This window comes from Phalangium opilio, unplaced genomic scaffold, assembly GCF_054372755.1.
Source record: "Phalangium opilio isolate 3A_F unplaced genomic scaffold, DU_Popi_V2 ptg000070l_1, whole genome shotgun sequence".
In the NCBI taxonomy this organism is placed as follows: domain Eukaryota; kingdom Metazoa; phylum Arthropoda; class Arachnida; order Opiliones; family Phalangiidae; genus Phalangium; species Phalangium opilio.
In genome coordinates this window covers 6,780,341-6,797,347 of record NW_028324182.1, presented here as the reverse complement: position 1 = coordinate 6,797,347, position 17,007 = coordinate 6,780,341, and the positions used below count along the sequence as shown (strand labels likewise).

At 36.9% G+C, this 17,007-nt stretch overlaps 1 protein-coding gene across 3 annotated transcripts in view; it reads left to right on the top strand.

The window, feature by feature from the left end:
- Positions 1-17,007, top strand: part of LOC149661321 (hemicentin-1-like) — a 113,032-nt gene that overhangs the window by 88,139 nt on the left and 7,886 nt on the right. For all 3 annotated transcript variants that reach the window (XM_089842803.1, XM_089842801.1, XM_089842802.1), the window contains exons 6-10: positions 1,044-1,316; positions 4,393-4,656; positions 7,180-7,530; positions 8,912-9,166; positions 12,410-12,676. In XM_089842803.1, coding sequence (XP_089698929.1) covers positions 1,044-1,316; positions 4,393-4,656; positions 7,180-7,530; positions 8,912-9,166; positions 12,410-12,676 — 1,410 coding nt within the window. The remainder of the gene's footprint in view (positions 1-1,043; positions 1,317-4,392; positions 4,657-7,179; positions 7,531-8,911; positions 9,167-12,409; positions 12,677-17,007) is intronic.

Here is a 17,007-nt window from a genome sequence, read left to right as displayed (position 1 = left end):
GTTCACTTCGAGGCTTGGGCATTTGATTATAAACAAGAGCTAGCTAGCGTCCAATAACGGCAGGGGACTGGTGCGTTTGCCGCTCCTTTGGCGAAATCTATAAATCAATAGAACGAGTTAAACGAAACGAAATTCTTCTGGTCTTAATAATTGGTCTCGCTTAGAGTTGCAGTTTCGTGCCTTTTCCTTCTCTATGGATTCCTTACTTCTCTTTCTTCCGAGTCGCGGCTCTTTTCTCCGAAGATTTATAGTTTTCAATCGATGCCGACGTTAGCCGCTTTTGCGGTGAGGAACCAAAGACCAGCCAGGACCTCCTCCTTCTCCTCCAAGCTCTTCATCCTCCTTAGGCCTATTTTCCAGCTTGAAGGGATAAGTATATACAGTGCTTAAAAAAATTTGGTTCGATCCTGGATCTTACCAGTCTTCATACGGTATACTATTTTGAAACTATGGAAAACGTTTTCAAACCAACCATTTTAGATTGAGGTCTATTTATTTGAAAGATACCCACGTTATATGTATAACCAATGCGAAATTTAGTCAAGGTAGTGTCAATTTTCGCTAACACACGTAGATATAATATTACATATTCTTTCTTGTGTGTTTTGTTCAGTTTTCAAAACTTTTGTAATATAACCTTAGGCGTTTTAAAATCACTCTGTTGTTAACGCAAATTCGCCTCTAATGGTTTATTTCCCGGGTTAGCTTTCTCCGCGGCAAAGATGACTTTCTAATTATTAATACGCTAGTGTCAAATTCCCTTTTGAACCGGGTTGTTTATTTAACCGTACAAGTATTCCAAAATTTATTATAAATGATTGAAAATTTGGTATCTTATTTCCAAAAAAAATGTACTTTGGATGAAAATGTTTTAATAATACGGAGATTTTTTTAATTTTCATTTAAAATTAGGCTTAGGCCTACCTCGAAATAAATGTGTAATTAGTTTAAAACTTACCAATCCTTCTGTAATTGCTCCGGAATTTTGGGATTTTTGATTGTACTTGTATCTCATATCAATTTGTCTTTCATTAAAATTTCAGATCCTCCAAAAGTTTTAGCGACAGCTTCGCCTTCCGTCGTCGAAGAGAGCGAATCGAGTTACGTCTCCCTTTTTTGCGAGATAATCAGTGGCAATCCTCAAAATTTGGTGAAAATTCGCTGGTACAAGGATAGCGACCTAATGAATGAGACAACTGAAAAGGAGATTAAATGGTCCAACGTCAGCCGCAACTTTACCGGCAGGTATTACTGTCAAGGACAAAGCGCCGCCGGATGGGGAGTCACCTCCGAGGCGGCCGACTTGGTTGTCAACTGTAAGTGATATCAAATTACTAGATTGGTAAACCCAAGACGTTCAAACTTTCAAGTCCAAACATAAGTAGCTTTCTTTGTATCAAGGCCCCTAGATACCTGGTTTTGAAACCAAAAATCTCAGGATAAAAAGAAAATGAAGTAGTTTTGAGAAAAGTGTGGGTGCGTTCAGAGTGCTCATGGTTGGCTTGAGCTCAGTATTAAATGTCACACGCTTTCAAATACTACTTTTCCGAATTAAAACATTTCTGCTAAGAATATTTAACGTTGCATCAATTTTTGGCGAAGATTTACAGGCGTAAGGTATTTTGTGTCGCCTTTCAATTTTTAGAAAAATTTCCGCAGAAGAGCCATGCAGGTGTCACGAGAATTTATTTCAATCTTCATGGGAAAAATTATCGATTCATACGAAGCTACCACCACGTACAGTAATAAATTGAAGAACAACTGACCAGGTTGAGGAAACTTAAGTAATGAAAGAGTTAATTATGGGTTTCACTGTGAAAGAGGTTTTAGAGAAAATTGCCAGACTTAAAAGCGAGCGCGTCAGATTTTAAGATATTGAAAACTGTCATCACGGCCTAACACAAAATCTTCTTTAAAACCGTGGGGATTTAAAGTTTAAGTCTAAACATAGTGTATAGTTTGCTAGAAGTATCATTACCCCGGAAATAATTACTTTCCTTTCACTACACGATCTACGATCTAGGTCATTGTAACACGCAATCTTACCAACATGTGAAAACCTTTATGGAACATTTTCATCAGGTTAAAAAAGTTGAGTTCGTACAGTCACCCACTCGCGAGCGCGCTGTGGATCTTGTCGAGACCACAAGTTTATAAGATATGTTCCATAAGTATGACACTAACTATGCTTCGTAATGCTAGATCGACTTAATGAGAGCTAGTTCGAGAACGACACTCGGACTATTTTGCAGTTCATCTTCCTATTTAGTCTGTACTAAACCTTTGACAATGCCTCACCAGCATGTCGCTTCACGAGAATCTATGACGCTTCACCTACGTCACTTCATGGCGTGGCAAGCTCTCCGTTACCAGTGGCAAACTTATGGAATATACCTTATGAACTTACGAGTCGGTTACAGAATGGAGAAAATTCTCGGAAACCTGTACTTTACTTGGTCATTTGCCCGGAAACTCTTGTTGATGTTAGAGCGACCCAATGCGGAAATAGGCGTGTGAAGTGTAAAGTCAATATTTAAGAAACTTGTTACGTTAAGACTCGTGTGAGAAAATCATTTCGAAAGTATTTAATGATACTTCGGAGTTTTATAAAGTTTTCATAACTTGAGTTATTGAAATAATAAATAGTTGGGAAGTCCGATAACATTTCATCTAAGTCTAAAAAAGGGTTCGTAGGTGTTTTCAATCCTTTCTCAACTTCATAAAATGAGTAGTTTCCAATAAAAATATATCCGTCAAAATCTAAGAGGAGTTGAAAGTATTTAATGCTCCGCCAAAACACGGTCTCTCTTCTCAGTGAGGAAATAGAGAAAATAAAATGAAATATAAAAAAAAACATAGAATTTAGCGGAAATAAATGATAAATCGTTTTTATTGTATTTTATATTTGGAGCCCGTTCCGTATAACGGTATAAATAAAAATACAAGCAAAGGCCCAGCGTGTTTTCTCACAAAAAGAATTGCCAGGCCTGTTCACTGAGTTAAAGGCATTGGAAGGGAAGGTTGGAGAAGGGGCGTAGATATTAACGATGTTACCTTATTCCTGCCTTTTACAGTATTGGCTCTGTTTCAAAGGATAGAGTACAGCAAAAGGGCGAAACGGTTAAGCCTCGGTCCCCTCCCTTTTTTTCTAGTTTTTTTTATTTATTTTTTTGTTCAATTCGGTTAGAATCGTTTTATTTCGGGCCGGGGCCCATCAAAGGGACGGCCCCCTAATATACGTCGCTCCATCAAACTGTCAAGGCACGTGATTTAGCGAAAAGATTATGACGATACGTAATAAATATTTACGTTTCCATTTTTACCATTGTTTACTTTTACAAGAGCTAGTATCTTTTATCTTCTGAAAGGGATTCTTCTCTAGCTCCTTAAGCCTAACTTACCCTTTCTAGATGTTTTGCTATTCACTATATAAACCAGAAAAAATAAATATCTTTCCGCCGGTGTTATATCGTCTTACACTATATTCTCCTACGCAGTTTTTCACCTGCGGAGATGAAAAGCTGCAGTAATGTATAGTGAAAACTATACGAATAAGTTGGATACGTGTAGTGATGGGTTTTGAGTTGCGCCTTGATCGAGTATCTAACTGCTTTTGCGCCAAAACAAGATTACTTAAAAAAACTGTGTGGTATTTGAATGTAAAAATCCAAAAGGCCTACTTGGCTTGAAAATAAATAGCATTAGTTTTAGCAAGAAGCGATATCTAGTTTATTAGGGAGAAGGTATAAAATCGCCACATTTACAGCTTATCTCCAGTCCAAACGTAGGTTCGGAGTTAATCCCCGCCTCTAAATTACAACCAGCGTTTCATTGGTTCTTTAAAACTCATGTCAGCGCGACGGGAATGAAGAAAATTACTTGTACTCTCCGACTGAGGAGAGGCGAAATAGCCCGGCCTCCTTTTATGCCCCCCCCCCTTTGTATTTTGAAAGGGAAAGGGGAACTGGGACTATGGCGCGCGAATACCTAGGCATCTTATACGTTCTCCCTAATAAACTATATATTACTTCTTGATTTTAGCGTGTACCGGAATTTAAAGTGTATGAAAAAGTTTGAACGTTTTGTTACTAGGCCTACTACTTTAAATGTATTATATTCCTATTTACAGTTAAGTCTGTAGGTGAAGGTAACATTTTCCTAAACGTTAAGCCTACAATTTAGGCGCGAGAGAAATGCCTGTCATTGAAATTTCAAACAATTTCTCTGAGCTACAGACTTATTTTCCTCTCTCTCGTTCCACCAGCATGCAGCTAAGATCTCATCCATTGTAATGATCCAATCTCCCAAGGCTTTCAATAAGTTATCTCACCAATTGCAATACATCAAGGAACCTTTTAGCTCAAACCTTTATCTCTTTATTCCATGTTTTAGTCGCTCCGAGTCGAGCTCGTTTGATTCACGCGGACACTCCGGCAGTGAAGGGACGCTCCGCCGAACTGAAGTGTTCGGTGGTCAATTTGGGTTACCCTCCGGCCACGCACTTCCGTTGGCAGAAGGACGGCATCAACTTGAAGGTCAATACGACGAATTACACCATCGACGAAGTCACTTTGGCCAAACAAGGAAATTACAGTTGCGCAGCCGTCAATGAAGTTGGTTCCGGCGAAGAGGGACACTTGGAATTAAACGTTTTGGGTCAGTTCAACACATTTTATCTCCCGCGCAACCATTTACCAGATTGATTTTGAAATGAGATATTTATACGTGAATACATACGTTTATGAACCTAAGTCTTCAAATATAGTTTAAAATTACTAAAGCAGAGCGCCTTTTGCCTGAATTCCGAGATGGAGAGGCTATAGTCTCTTCTATGTTTCCGATAGGTATTGCCTTACCGTCGCGATGTAGAAACGATATATTTTTTAATGTTAACCGGAGGAGAGTGAAGACGTTGGAGCTATGCTGCATAGAGACTTTTGGTTATAAACGTATGGTGAAACCTATCACAAATATTTTCGTAAATTGGTTCGTTTTCGTGGGAGTGTTTTGGGAATTAGAAGCGTTCAAATTAGTGAAAGGTAGCTAGTAGCTTTAGGATGTTGGGTATCGTAAGTTGTCAAGTTAAACTTTGTAACTTTCAGATACTTAAGTTTTACTTTATCAAATGGGGAATATAGTCGAAGGATTAATCATATGGGGGAAAATTAGGCTTTGGCTCGCTTGGTTCATAGCGCGTTTAGGCCTTGGCGATTATAGGAAGGCTAGCAATAGCCGGGCTTAATTAATGAGATAGTAAGAGAGGATAAAACGAAAGCCCCTATCCTACGGTTTATTATATAATTCGTCATTAAGGTAGGGGCGCGGATAATAGAGCCCATCAGGCAAACCAACTAAAATCGTTATCCGTTGAACAAATCTATTATACGAGAGAGAGAGGCTCGAGCAAGAACAATATAATGAATAAAGCCCCAAAATTGCTTAGGGTTATACTATGCCTAATTAGAAAGTTCATAATAGCCTATATAGTACACTCATTCTTCGGAATGCTATCTCCTGGGAAACGCTGTATACGCGTACCATTTCGGGAGACGGGCTGCTCGGGTAACCCTTCAATCTAAACCCACACGATAATGAAATTTGAGCGAATATCTTTCCAACAAAATGCTATTATTATAATATAAATTCCAACCATAAATGATGCGAAAATGGCAGAATTAAAAATTAAATTTGATGTGATACGTTTTGCGGTAGGAATTTAAGATTATATACTCGGCGTTTTTGCCTGTTAATCTTTACATCACAAAATAACTAATTAGGTTAGTACAGATTTTTATATTTAATTATGAAATTTTTGGTGGCTGTTTATTAAATAATACTATAGCTTTTTTCTTAGTTGTTAAGACCCTCTTCGTTACTTCACATTTTATTTATAGAAGCCAAACCCCTGTAACACGTAATACCACATTACAATAACCTGCATTAGTAATCCTTACTTTACAAACTCCTATAGGGCAAAATTTGCATTTTTACTCTATTTTGAGACGCAAGTAATCTTGGATATGCCGAGTCTTATAGTTGCTTTTAGTTCCAAGAAAATTGAGATCAGTTTTAATCCTCGAGGTTTCCATTATTGAAGATAATTCTAGTTTAAATTTCAAGCCTACTGCTTTCAAAATTGAAAAGGATTCGCGCGATGGGCAGGGGTCTTTTTTGTTGTAGAAAATGGAATTCCAGCAGTTGGGAATCCACGGTGTTTTTGGCGAACGTCGGCTTACTCTGTATATAGTAAATGCATCAAAAGGATTTTCGTGTTTTCGTCTTTGGACAAGTCCTAATGCTCTTTTCCTCTCGATCTCGGTCTCTCTCTCGTTCGTATCGAAAAGAAACTACGTGGACTTAGGGTCTATATGATGTTTTATATTTGCTCCATGGTAGACTATAGGCCTAGAGAAAAGCATCAAACAAAAATTTTAGTCTGACATCAAAGGGATATAATTATTTCATATCGCGAAAGGTTTCTGTTCATCGTCTTCAAAGTTCAAACGATTATTTAAGTTCAAATAAATTGCCCTGTTTACGAAACCGGCTCTTGTTATAAGTGTAAAAGAACATTTCTTGGGTCACGAAATAAATGTGCATGAGAAGTAAATCTTTAAAGATATTTTAAGTGATATATGGAAAGCAATGATTCGAGGGGTTAAATGTATTTTTGAACTTCGCAGAATTTTACCGATTTGTAAAAGGATCCCTATGCCGAAAAGTTTTGCTCATATTACGCGGCTTTCTCTTGACTATACAGAATCTTCAATATGCGCCTAATGCTCTCGTGAACTTAAATTATTTAAAAAAGTGCTTGACCACTGACTCGTCTAATAAAGTGATCATGTACACCAGAAATTTTGATTTTCAGTCGTTTGAAATTAGAAGATAATTTATGTCTATATTTTCTGTTTCTTGATATGGATTAAAAGGGTTATAGGAAAATTTGTCCTTAATTTGAAGCTATTAAGCCGTACCAAAGTCCGTAAATGCGACGAGAGAGGATGATCTATCGATTTCCATTAGGGGATATAGGGTATCTGCCAGTTCAGGGCTAGCTTTTCTCGCATTCCTGAGAGTCCATTCATACCCTAGGTCTAATTCCATCCGTACACCTATCTTATATTTTTTTGCTAACATCTCCTTTCATTTGGGTTTCTGATCAAATGGTATATCCAGCTCCACCAGCCTTTGTCGGAGACTTGCCCAAGATTTTCGGCGCGGCTGCCGATTCCAGGGACATCAGCGTCCCTTGTCGCGTGGAATGCGAACCCTTATGTCGAATCGAATGGTTGAAAGACGGAGTTGAATTGGACGAATCGGAACTCTATTACACCAAGAGCAGCGTTCTGCCGGAAGATTACGATCAAGGATTGTTTAGATCTGTGGTCAGCACCCTTTATTGGAATACGACGGCCTGGCCCAACGCTAAACTTAACCGGGAAAACGACAGCGCAAACTACACTTGTAGGAGTACAAAGAACGTCGTGGGACCCGGGGTCAGCTTCAATATGATGTTTACGGTGGAATGTAAGTTACGAATTTCTTTCTTCATTTTAATATGTTTATAATAATTGGGATCGCGTGTTTGATAACAACGGCTGACAGTTTGCTTACAGTCTACTTACAACTTTAAGAAAACTAATTTGTCCGACCTTTCTTGCGTCCCAAATGCGCATTATATGGTTCATAATATTCTGAACTTCAATAAACTGAAAGTTCGCTAGTATTTTAATTTGAATCCCACGATAGTTCATTCTCCACGTTTAATTAATTCGAACGCTTCCACATTTCCATTAGTCATTAGTTGAATTAAGTTCTCGAGTTTCCTTTGATAATTATTGTATTTAGTTTGAGAAAACTTTAATGTTTCCTCTATAGTAAGAATTAGAAACTTTGCGTTGGACGTTATAGTCGATTTAATTGATGACATACTAAAACCCGTGATCTCAAGAAAGATCAAGTTCTAATTGAAGATTGAATTTTAATTAGTAAATTCTCTCGTAAAATTCGTCGGTGCTATATAGTTACGTTTGTACAGGTTTGACCACTTAAATTAATAGATTCATTTTCTTAAGTTTGATTGATGAAACGTAACAATCTTGGTCAGGTGCTTCAGTCTAAAATCGTGCCGTTATCGAACAAGTTGTCGGCAAGTTGTGTTGACAAAGTGTGGCACCAAACTTTCTCAATATAAAATATTGCAGTATTTTAAGAAAAGTCGAATTATAACTTTATTACTCGAATTTCATTGAACATTCTTCAATTACTCGAATAAATTATGCGTAACCTATTATGTCCTCTTAGGATTTGAAAGTTTTAACCTTTATTGGTTGCGTGAATGTCGTGGAAACTCGACAAATCCACGCGTGCAAGTGAGCTAGGGATCTAAGCTAAGCGTATTCCGTATATAGTTATAGGGGCAACATTGGCATGACGTGTCCTCGAAACTAATCTAAATTAATGACCCCCCTGAGGGGAGTGCGGGAGTACTGAAAAGGGGGATAGGCTTATTGTACGGAACTGTTGTATAGACTTATCAAAAAGCTCCCGTATTTCCTAGGACTAATCAAAATTGGGGGAACTCTAGATTAAAATGAATAAAAGAAGCAATTCTAGAATTTGCATAATTAACTTTTCTACTTCTTTCTTCAATTTGAAGGAACTTGACTAGACCTAGGCTTAACTGGAGGTCACCAACGAGAGTCACTTAGGGCAAATTAAAAGCAGGTTTCATTTAATTCATTTTTTTCCAGGTTCCCCAAAGGCGATAAAAATTTACCAGGAAGTTGAAATTGCCATGGCAAACCCCCTCTTTTTTGTATGGGAATTTAAGTCCAACTTAGGCTTTTAATTTAGTATAGTTATTTGGTTTTAAATATACGATTTCTGTTCTTCTTTTATATAATAGATGGCCCAGAGAATATCAGCGTTTCCAAAAGTAAAATCAACGTGACGGAAGGAGATGTTCCGGAGAAGATCACGTGTTCTTGTTTGGCTTTTCCTCCCGCGGAATACTACTGGAAATACGAAGATGACGTCATATCGGATGACGCGGTCCTTTTCATCAATTACAGCATTCCTAGGCAGAAACGGGGGACGTACACGTGCGTGGCCAAAAATCGTCATGGACAAGCTAGCGTTGATGCCGAAATCAACGTTTTTTGTAAGTCTTAACCCTAATTTCTAATGTAGTAATACTTTCTCGGAGCTCTATCTTGATTCTTGTTAGCTGTTACGTTATTTATGGTTCAATTAGAGATGATTTGATTCTTGCCTCGAGTGTAAACTCAATTTACCTTAGAGGAAGAGTATCCTAGAAAGGCATCCTTTTAATCACAAATCACCGTTGAGAAGTTGTTACCTTCAATTGAATTGATGCAATAAGTCCCCGACGTCCTCGGGCAAAGTTTAACTATAAACAACCATTGACAAAGTGACCCGACTGTATTAGAGATGAGATTTAAGGGTCGCTAAGCCTTTGCTAGTTATCTCTCCAGTCTTATAGTAATTTATTAGCATATCTAGCTTCCAACTTAACTATATAATAGCGAGAACTCTAGTTTCCGGCGGATTTGGCCAAGAGGCTAAATTTATTGGAGCGAATTCGATCGCGTCGCGAGTTTGCCGCAACTTCTAAGAGTCTCTACGCTTATTACGGTGAACGACTCAAAGATAAACATACCGGTAAAGGGTGACTCAGTTAATACATTAATCAGTGTATAAAATTCAGAATTAAATTCGTTATAAATAAAGTAAACACAAAGGGCATTTCGGCCTCTTAAAAGATAAAATTTTAAACATAATTATAAGTAGAAAAGAAAATTTATTTATATCTGACAAGAATATTGACTTTTCCATTGATCTTCATGGTTCTCATTATGGTCGAAATGCATTAGAGAACCGGGAATATTGCGGAGGGGGATATGAGGTCAGTGTGTCTTACAGCCCAGTTCCATCTTCGAAGGTTCTCAGATTTATATATGACTTCTTCGAATAAGCTAGTTTTAATTCGGAACTGATCATATTCGATAATAACTTCATTAGATAGTTATCATATTAAAAAATAGATGGAAATGTGCAGTTCAATATTCGATGGTGTATGGAGGAATTTCATGATGCTGGAATTTATCACGCGCTTATTCGAAATTCTGAACGTACGCCTAGAGTAATTATTATTTTGCGCTGACTTTTACAAAATGCGCTTTTGGGCTTTTAAACGAGCTCGCTTTAGTCGAGATTTAATTATCTTTAAACTTTTGAAAGCCTCAAGAAGAATGATTCTCTCTGGAAACGGTAAGCTAGCATCGTCATTAACGGGTCTTTGCGCGTTGTCACCGAGTACATATATATATGTCGGCGCTGTTTTCAAAAGCTTTTAATTAAGGGCTATTTTATAAACCATTAAATTTTGTTTAAATGTTAATTTTATATTCCCATCGCGTGAATAAACATCCGTACACTTAGCCCTATTATTATTCAGCTTTAAAATACGACGAAAATTACAAAACTGAAAAGCATTTAGATAGATTGTTAGACTCGGACTGCTTTAGAATTAATCTATTCTTTTGAATATATTATTTTCTAATGATTCGCGCAAGTAACTTTTTGTTCGGGTAGTAATGGACCTTTTCACCTGACTGCTGTCGCCTTCCCGTAATGAACTCTTGGGTACGCATTAATAAGTGGTCTTATCAGAATACTTCTCTTCTGAAAACTAGGCCTATCCTAAAATTTTATATCTCGATCACCATTTAAGAAACGCGTACCATCCATCCAAGATCTACTAGACTCCAAACGTCTTCAAATAAATCATTACATTCATATAAAATACACTCTCTTATATACAACTCCTTCGATCGGAACTTTTGAACTTTTTCGGCCCTTGTTAAGCCTTACACTAGGCAGAGAATTCTAGGAAGCCATTCGAAAAATGTAAAATATAAAAGATAGAGCTAGTTCTTAAGCTATGGGAGTTTATATAAATAGGAGCCCAAGGGGCATCCGCCAACGTCTTAACCCCGTCTTTAACAAGCTTTCCTTCTCTTCTTTAAGGCCTAGACATTGCAGAGTTGGCTTTTCAAATAAAACTAGACTGCATCAGCTTTGCAGTGTGGGGAAAAAATATTTGTAGATAGGGGAGAGTCCATAGGTGTTCATGGCTCTTTAATGATAATGGTTTGGAAATACTTTCCAGTGATATTCAAGACTGGGAATGAAAACGTGAGCTGCATAGTGTCGTGAGTTCAGAGGTGTGAAATTATCGTAATTTCTAAAAACTGTGATTTACAAATACGGTAAATTTAGTCAAACCAGAAGCTAACCTTTATTTCGAAAAGTCTTGTTTAACCTTTAAATATCAACCTGTACCGTGAAGGCTTATTTTAGTTATAGATGGGCCACCAATTTACCGTATAAAGTGTATCTTCTCTTTGTCCCATCCGTTAAGCCAGCGACGAAAGAGATCCACATAGCGACGAATTCCCTTCGGACGATTCTCTCGCCTTTGTCCTCGTCCTTTTAGGCTCTAGGCTATAGAGTTGTACATCCTTTTCAGGGATTGCCTCCGCATTTAGAGAAACGATTCCTGTTATTGTCCTAATTGTACGCCTAGTTTATTTACCACGCTCTTGGGAGTTAGAGGTCAAACGGTGAAACTTCTTTTACGCCTGTTTCCTTAAATATGGAGACTGTTTTACATACCTGTTATTGGCTTAAAAGTTACTCCAACAAGTTAAATTAGAAAATCTGGTTAATTCTAAAATTGTTCTTTAACAATTTAGAAAGACAATAGGCGCCTAGATTTCATGACTGTACGATTCTCTTGAAATTGATTTGATATACATAGTTTTGAGAACTGTAGGCTGTGCGTGAGCTTCTTTGGTGGATTATAGTATTACTGTATTAGTATTTGTACTGAAGTCAGCGATTTATGGCGAAAATCCTATCAGATTATTCCTTACTTTTACTCCAACGTAATTCTGAGAGATATAGCTGAAATAGGAAAATTAGGAATTCATTTGAAGTTCATGATAAGTCAATGATCATACAGGACCATCGAGAGAGTTTGTTGGTTCTGGGAAAATTGACAAAACGCGGGCCCCAATCGAGACAGCACTACACACGATCTGGGCTTCCTAGAAGGTACGGGCCCCGGGGAAACTGACCAAATTGTCCTCCTTTCTCGACAGCCCTATGCCTACAGTTTTATGAAATTATGCGCTAAAAATGTCAAATTGTTGTTCAAAAAATCGCTCGCTATTTGTTTTTATCAATAATTAATTTGTTTTTAAGATTGGTTGATTCCTGTTATTTTAGTTGTATCTTTTCTTTCGCTTATTGAATATTTATTTAGGTAATGTATACTTGTACTATATTTTCCTTATGTTAATCTTTTTTCGGTACGCAGTTAAGCCTTTGTGTCGTATCTACCAGAGCGAGAATTTGGATGGTGATAGCGTTTTGATCTGCGAAAGCCACGCTAACCCCGAGGACGCTGACTTCCGGTGGATTAAAGACAACGAGACGGTGACGGAGGAAGTGGTTGATTTGGGAAGCAAGAGCGTATTGACCCTTCCTTCCGAAGATTCCCAGTATTACGGAACTTATTATTGCCTAGTCAATAACTCCATCGGTATATCTCTGCCCTGCAGGATAGAAATTCAAAAGCCCGTCGGTAAGAACAACAAATTTATTTCTTTAGTGTAGACTATACCCTACTTTTTTCACTTTAGTCGCTATGATATAACCTCGCGATGAATGATCATATACCTTCTAAGCCAAGACAAACTTTTCTATTTTATTTTCTCCGCGCAATTTATATATATTTTTTTATGATCTGGAAGAGTCCAAATCGAACTCTTTGAAAGTTCGAGAGGCAATCCACTTTATACAATTGAATATTATGTGGTATAATGTCAATGTCGCTAAAAAGAGCCGTTTCCCATTATATTTGACATTACATTTTTATGAAATCAGGGATAGATTTAATTTTAGAAGTAGTAATGGAGAACAGAGTAATCTGGGCGTGCGTCAAAGTCCTACACCCCCTTCCACGGGACGCCGAGGGGTATGAAAGAAGAGGCGGGTCCTAGCGACAGAGGTAAAAAGGAATTGCGTATTTTTCGCCGTCCCCGTCAGCAACGTCATCAAAACGTAGTTTACGTGAGCAAATAAGATACTTTGAACTTTTGGTTACGTGTTGGAGGGAGTGGCTCTATACTGGGCTATGAGTCGGACTGAAGTAAATACTAACCATTCTTCATTCTTACTTCTAAAATTAAATCTATCCCTGATGAAATCAACTATCCGTTCTTTTCAATATTAGTTAAAAATTAACTACAATAGTGATTGTTCCCTCGGTACAGTCCTGAAAATCTGGAGAGAGAAAAAAATAAAAACCCTCATTTTTTTTCTTTCTCCATTTTCGTCAAATTGAAATACCCCAGTTTTTTATTGGTTTCCAAAAGACACGCTGTACTCTTGTAGAGTAGAAGTTAGGGTGATCTAAATTTGACATCATTTGAGATAGACGAGATCCGCGAATTCATTTGATGGACAAATGTAGTCCATTTGGAAATTTACGAAAGAAGCGTCATTTTAAAAGACTTGTCTGACACGCTTTTTTTGAGGGTCCAAAGGCTTCGATATTGGAAAGTTCGAAGACTTTGGGCGTGAGTAATTTAAAGTTTTTTTCATTTTGAAATTTAATATATATTGCTGGATGAAAAAGACATCGGGAAAACTATGAAAGAAGTTGTATACTTTAAAGATACAACAACCAACTGATGTTGATATTGAATTTTAGAAAAAAAAAATTGATTTTGGAGAAGTTGACCTTTATGGAATTTTAGACAAAAACTAATAATTTTAAATGTGCATTTGGAATGTTTGATATTTGGGGTAAAGATCGCCTATTTTAAGTTGCTTCTCTAGATTTCGTCTCAAACGTTTTATCACAATTTTTCGCAGGGATAGATTTAATTTAAGAAGTAGGAATGGAGAACTGTTAGTATTTACTTCAGTCCGACTCAAAGCCTAGTATTGAGCCCCTCCCTCCAACACGTAACGAAAATTTTGAATTATCTTATTGTCTCACATAAACTACGTTTTGATGACGTTGCTGACGGGGACGGCGAAAAATACGTAGTTCCTTTTTACCTCTGTCGCTATGACCCGCCTCTTCTTTCATTCCCCTCCGTCCCGTGGAAGGGGTCCGGAACTTTGACGCGCGCCCAGATTACTCTGTTCTCCATTCCTACTTCTAAAATTAAATCTATCCCTGATAATATAAAATACACGAAGAAATTATTTTTAGTTATTGATTCAAAGGAAACTCGAGTATAGTTTTAAAGTTTAAATAGTATTGTGTTTCGAATCTAATTTGGAATTATTTCAACTTTTGTATATGTATATACACATATAAAAATATATACTTTAAAAAATCAATTTTTCTGTAAATATCATATTTGCCTTCCGGATATGAGAAATTGGTTTTTGCCTCTACAAAAAAAATGTATATATATATATATATACACGGTGTAATATCGCTTTCCGTAAATATAGAATTTAATCCAATACGTCTAAAGGCCACAGTTTACCCTCGGGTTATACCGGCTGGTGATATTAGCAATTGGTTTTTTTAGACCTTGTTTTTCTAAAGGATTTTTCAAGATACATTTTTGATGAAACTATATGTTTTCCAATTGCATTTGATCCGAAAAGCCTGCATTTTAAATCGTTACGTATCATATTTCTCGTTGTTAGTTTTAAGCTGATGGAAAAAAACCGATTCTAAATCGGACCTCCGGGGAAATTAAATTTAAGTTAGATTAAAATTGTTATTATTTTAAATCAATCTTTACTCTATTCTATGAGTTTACTTTATTATTTACAAGGAAACTGGAAACCTTGGGAAGGAATCCTTTCTTTTCAATGCGATATACAGGGTGTGTCTGACATAAATAAAGGGCATTTTCTTTGGGCCATTTTGAGTCGAAAATCCAATTCTAAATCGGACCTCCGGGGAAATTAAATTTAAGTTAGATTAAAATTGTTATTATTATAAATCAATCTTTACTCTATTCTATTCTATGGGTTAACTTTATTATTTACAAGAAAACTGGAAACCTTGGGAAGGAATCCTTTCTTTTCAATGCGATATACAGGGTGTGTCTGACATAAATAAAGGACATTTTCTTTGGGCCATTTTGAGTCGAAAATGTAACTTCTATCTCCATTTTTCGAGTTGTGATTTGTGTGTTTTAGGTATGACCCTTAATTAAATTAGAAATCATTGTCTAAATCAGTTTCTTAATTAAATTTAAGGGGTAGTCCGTAAAATACCCCATCAAATCTTAACTTGAAAACAGTGACCCTCAGGAAAAAATGGAGATAGAAGTTACATTTTCGACTAAAAATCGCAAAAACATCATCCCCCTTATCAGAAACATCCTGTTTTGCAACTTAGTAGATATTAGAAAAATTAAGCATCTCCATAATAAATTTTGCATATTTTAAATCTTGATATTTTAATTTTAATAGTAATTCCCTAAATTTACCTAAATTCGGGTAATTTTTAAATACAGAACTTCCGAAAATTTAACTTGCGGTTGCAGTTTACTAACAGTATAAAGTGAAGTGATATTAATATATACTTATCTAGAAAGTGCGAAATAGTTTCATACATTCTTAAAACTTTTCCTCCTAAAGATGTTTTGGTTGGTTTAACGAAATTCTTTAAGCCTAACGCCTTACTCGGTATAAGTATAGTCCTTAACCTCAAAACTTTCCTCACCGTTAAATTGTTTCGGCATCTTTTAAGCTTTTTTCCAATCAAAAGACCAATATTACAGTGGTTACTTTGAAAATATGCCTCGCGAAAAATGCTCTTGAAAGTTGGCGAGCGTTTTCGATATTCTCTTAAAATTAATGAGCCTTAGAAACTAGTTTCGCTCATGGATATCATAAATATAGATTCTAAAAAATGAGATCTTGTGTTTAAACTCAACCTACTAAAGCTTTTGTTAAGACTTAGAAAGCGTACCTTCAAGAAAAGGATCACGGTTTCGAAATAATGCTTTTGTAAACTTAAAATCATTGACATTGTTCTATTTGATTATTTTTAATGTCTATGGTTATACGAGTGCGCCCGTTTTAATTGGCTCGGTCCTTCTAGACCCCTAAATGCTCTGAGAACACCGTATCCGTATAGTTTAGGCTTAAGGGTAAGGAAGGGCACGAAGGGATATTCACGCGTGCAAAGGCTTAAAAGGGTTTAAGCTTTGTATACCTTGTTTTAACGTCTCAGGCGTAAAGTTAAACCGAGGGCTCTATTGGAAAATTTACCTCGGAGATTTGCGTAATTTGAAGACGGTTGCTGAGCCAAGATACCTCTTTCTCTTTTCCCTCCTTTAGTTGGGGCCTAGTCTCCTCGTGAAACGGGAGAAGTAAACAGAAACCTATTTGAGAGTGTGTAGACTTTCTTCGCGGATTCCCCCATACCCTAACTCTCTTGGGGATTTTGACGAAATACGAAGCTACGTAGTTAGTTTGGGCTATTAAGGGTTGGAGGAACCTTGCAGTTTGGTCTTTTCCAATAAATATTTCTATCATTTTACAACGACCACCAAAACACGATGTCCTGTGGCGTGCAATATATGGCTACAGGGGATATTGCATTTAAACATTTACTTTTGCCTTTTCGCAAATGCCCACCCATCACAACATCGCTTATAATTCACCAGGGTTCGGGAAAATGGTCATTTTATCTGGAATACATAGACATATTCTACTGGGAATCTTTAACAGACTATTTTCTGCTTGAACTAAAGGGGAGGAGTTATAGAACCCGTCACCCTTGACGTCAGGCATAAATCAGTATGAACAATGAATCCACGTGACGTAGCTATTGTCAACGGTTTTCCTATATATGTAAATAGCCAATGAAATGCGAGGAAGGAGGAGCGGATGGTTTTATGAAGTTTTAAGTCCTTCCCCATACATACA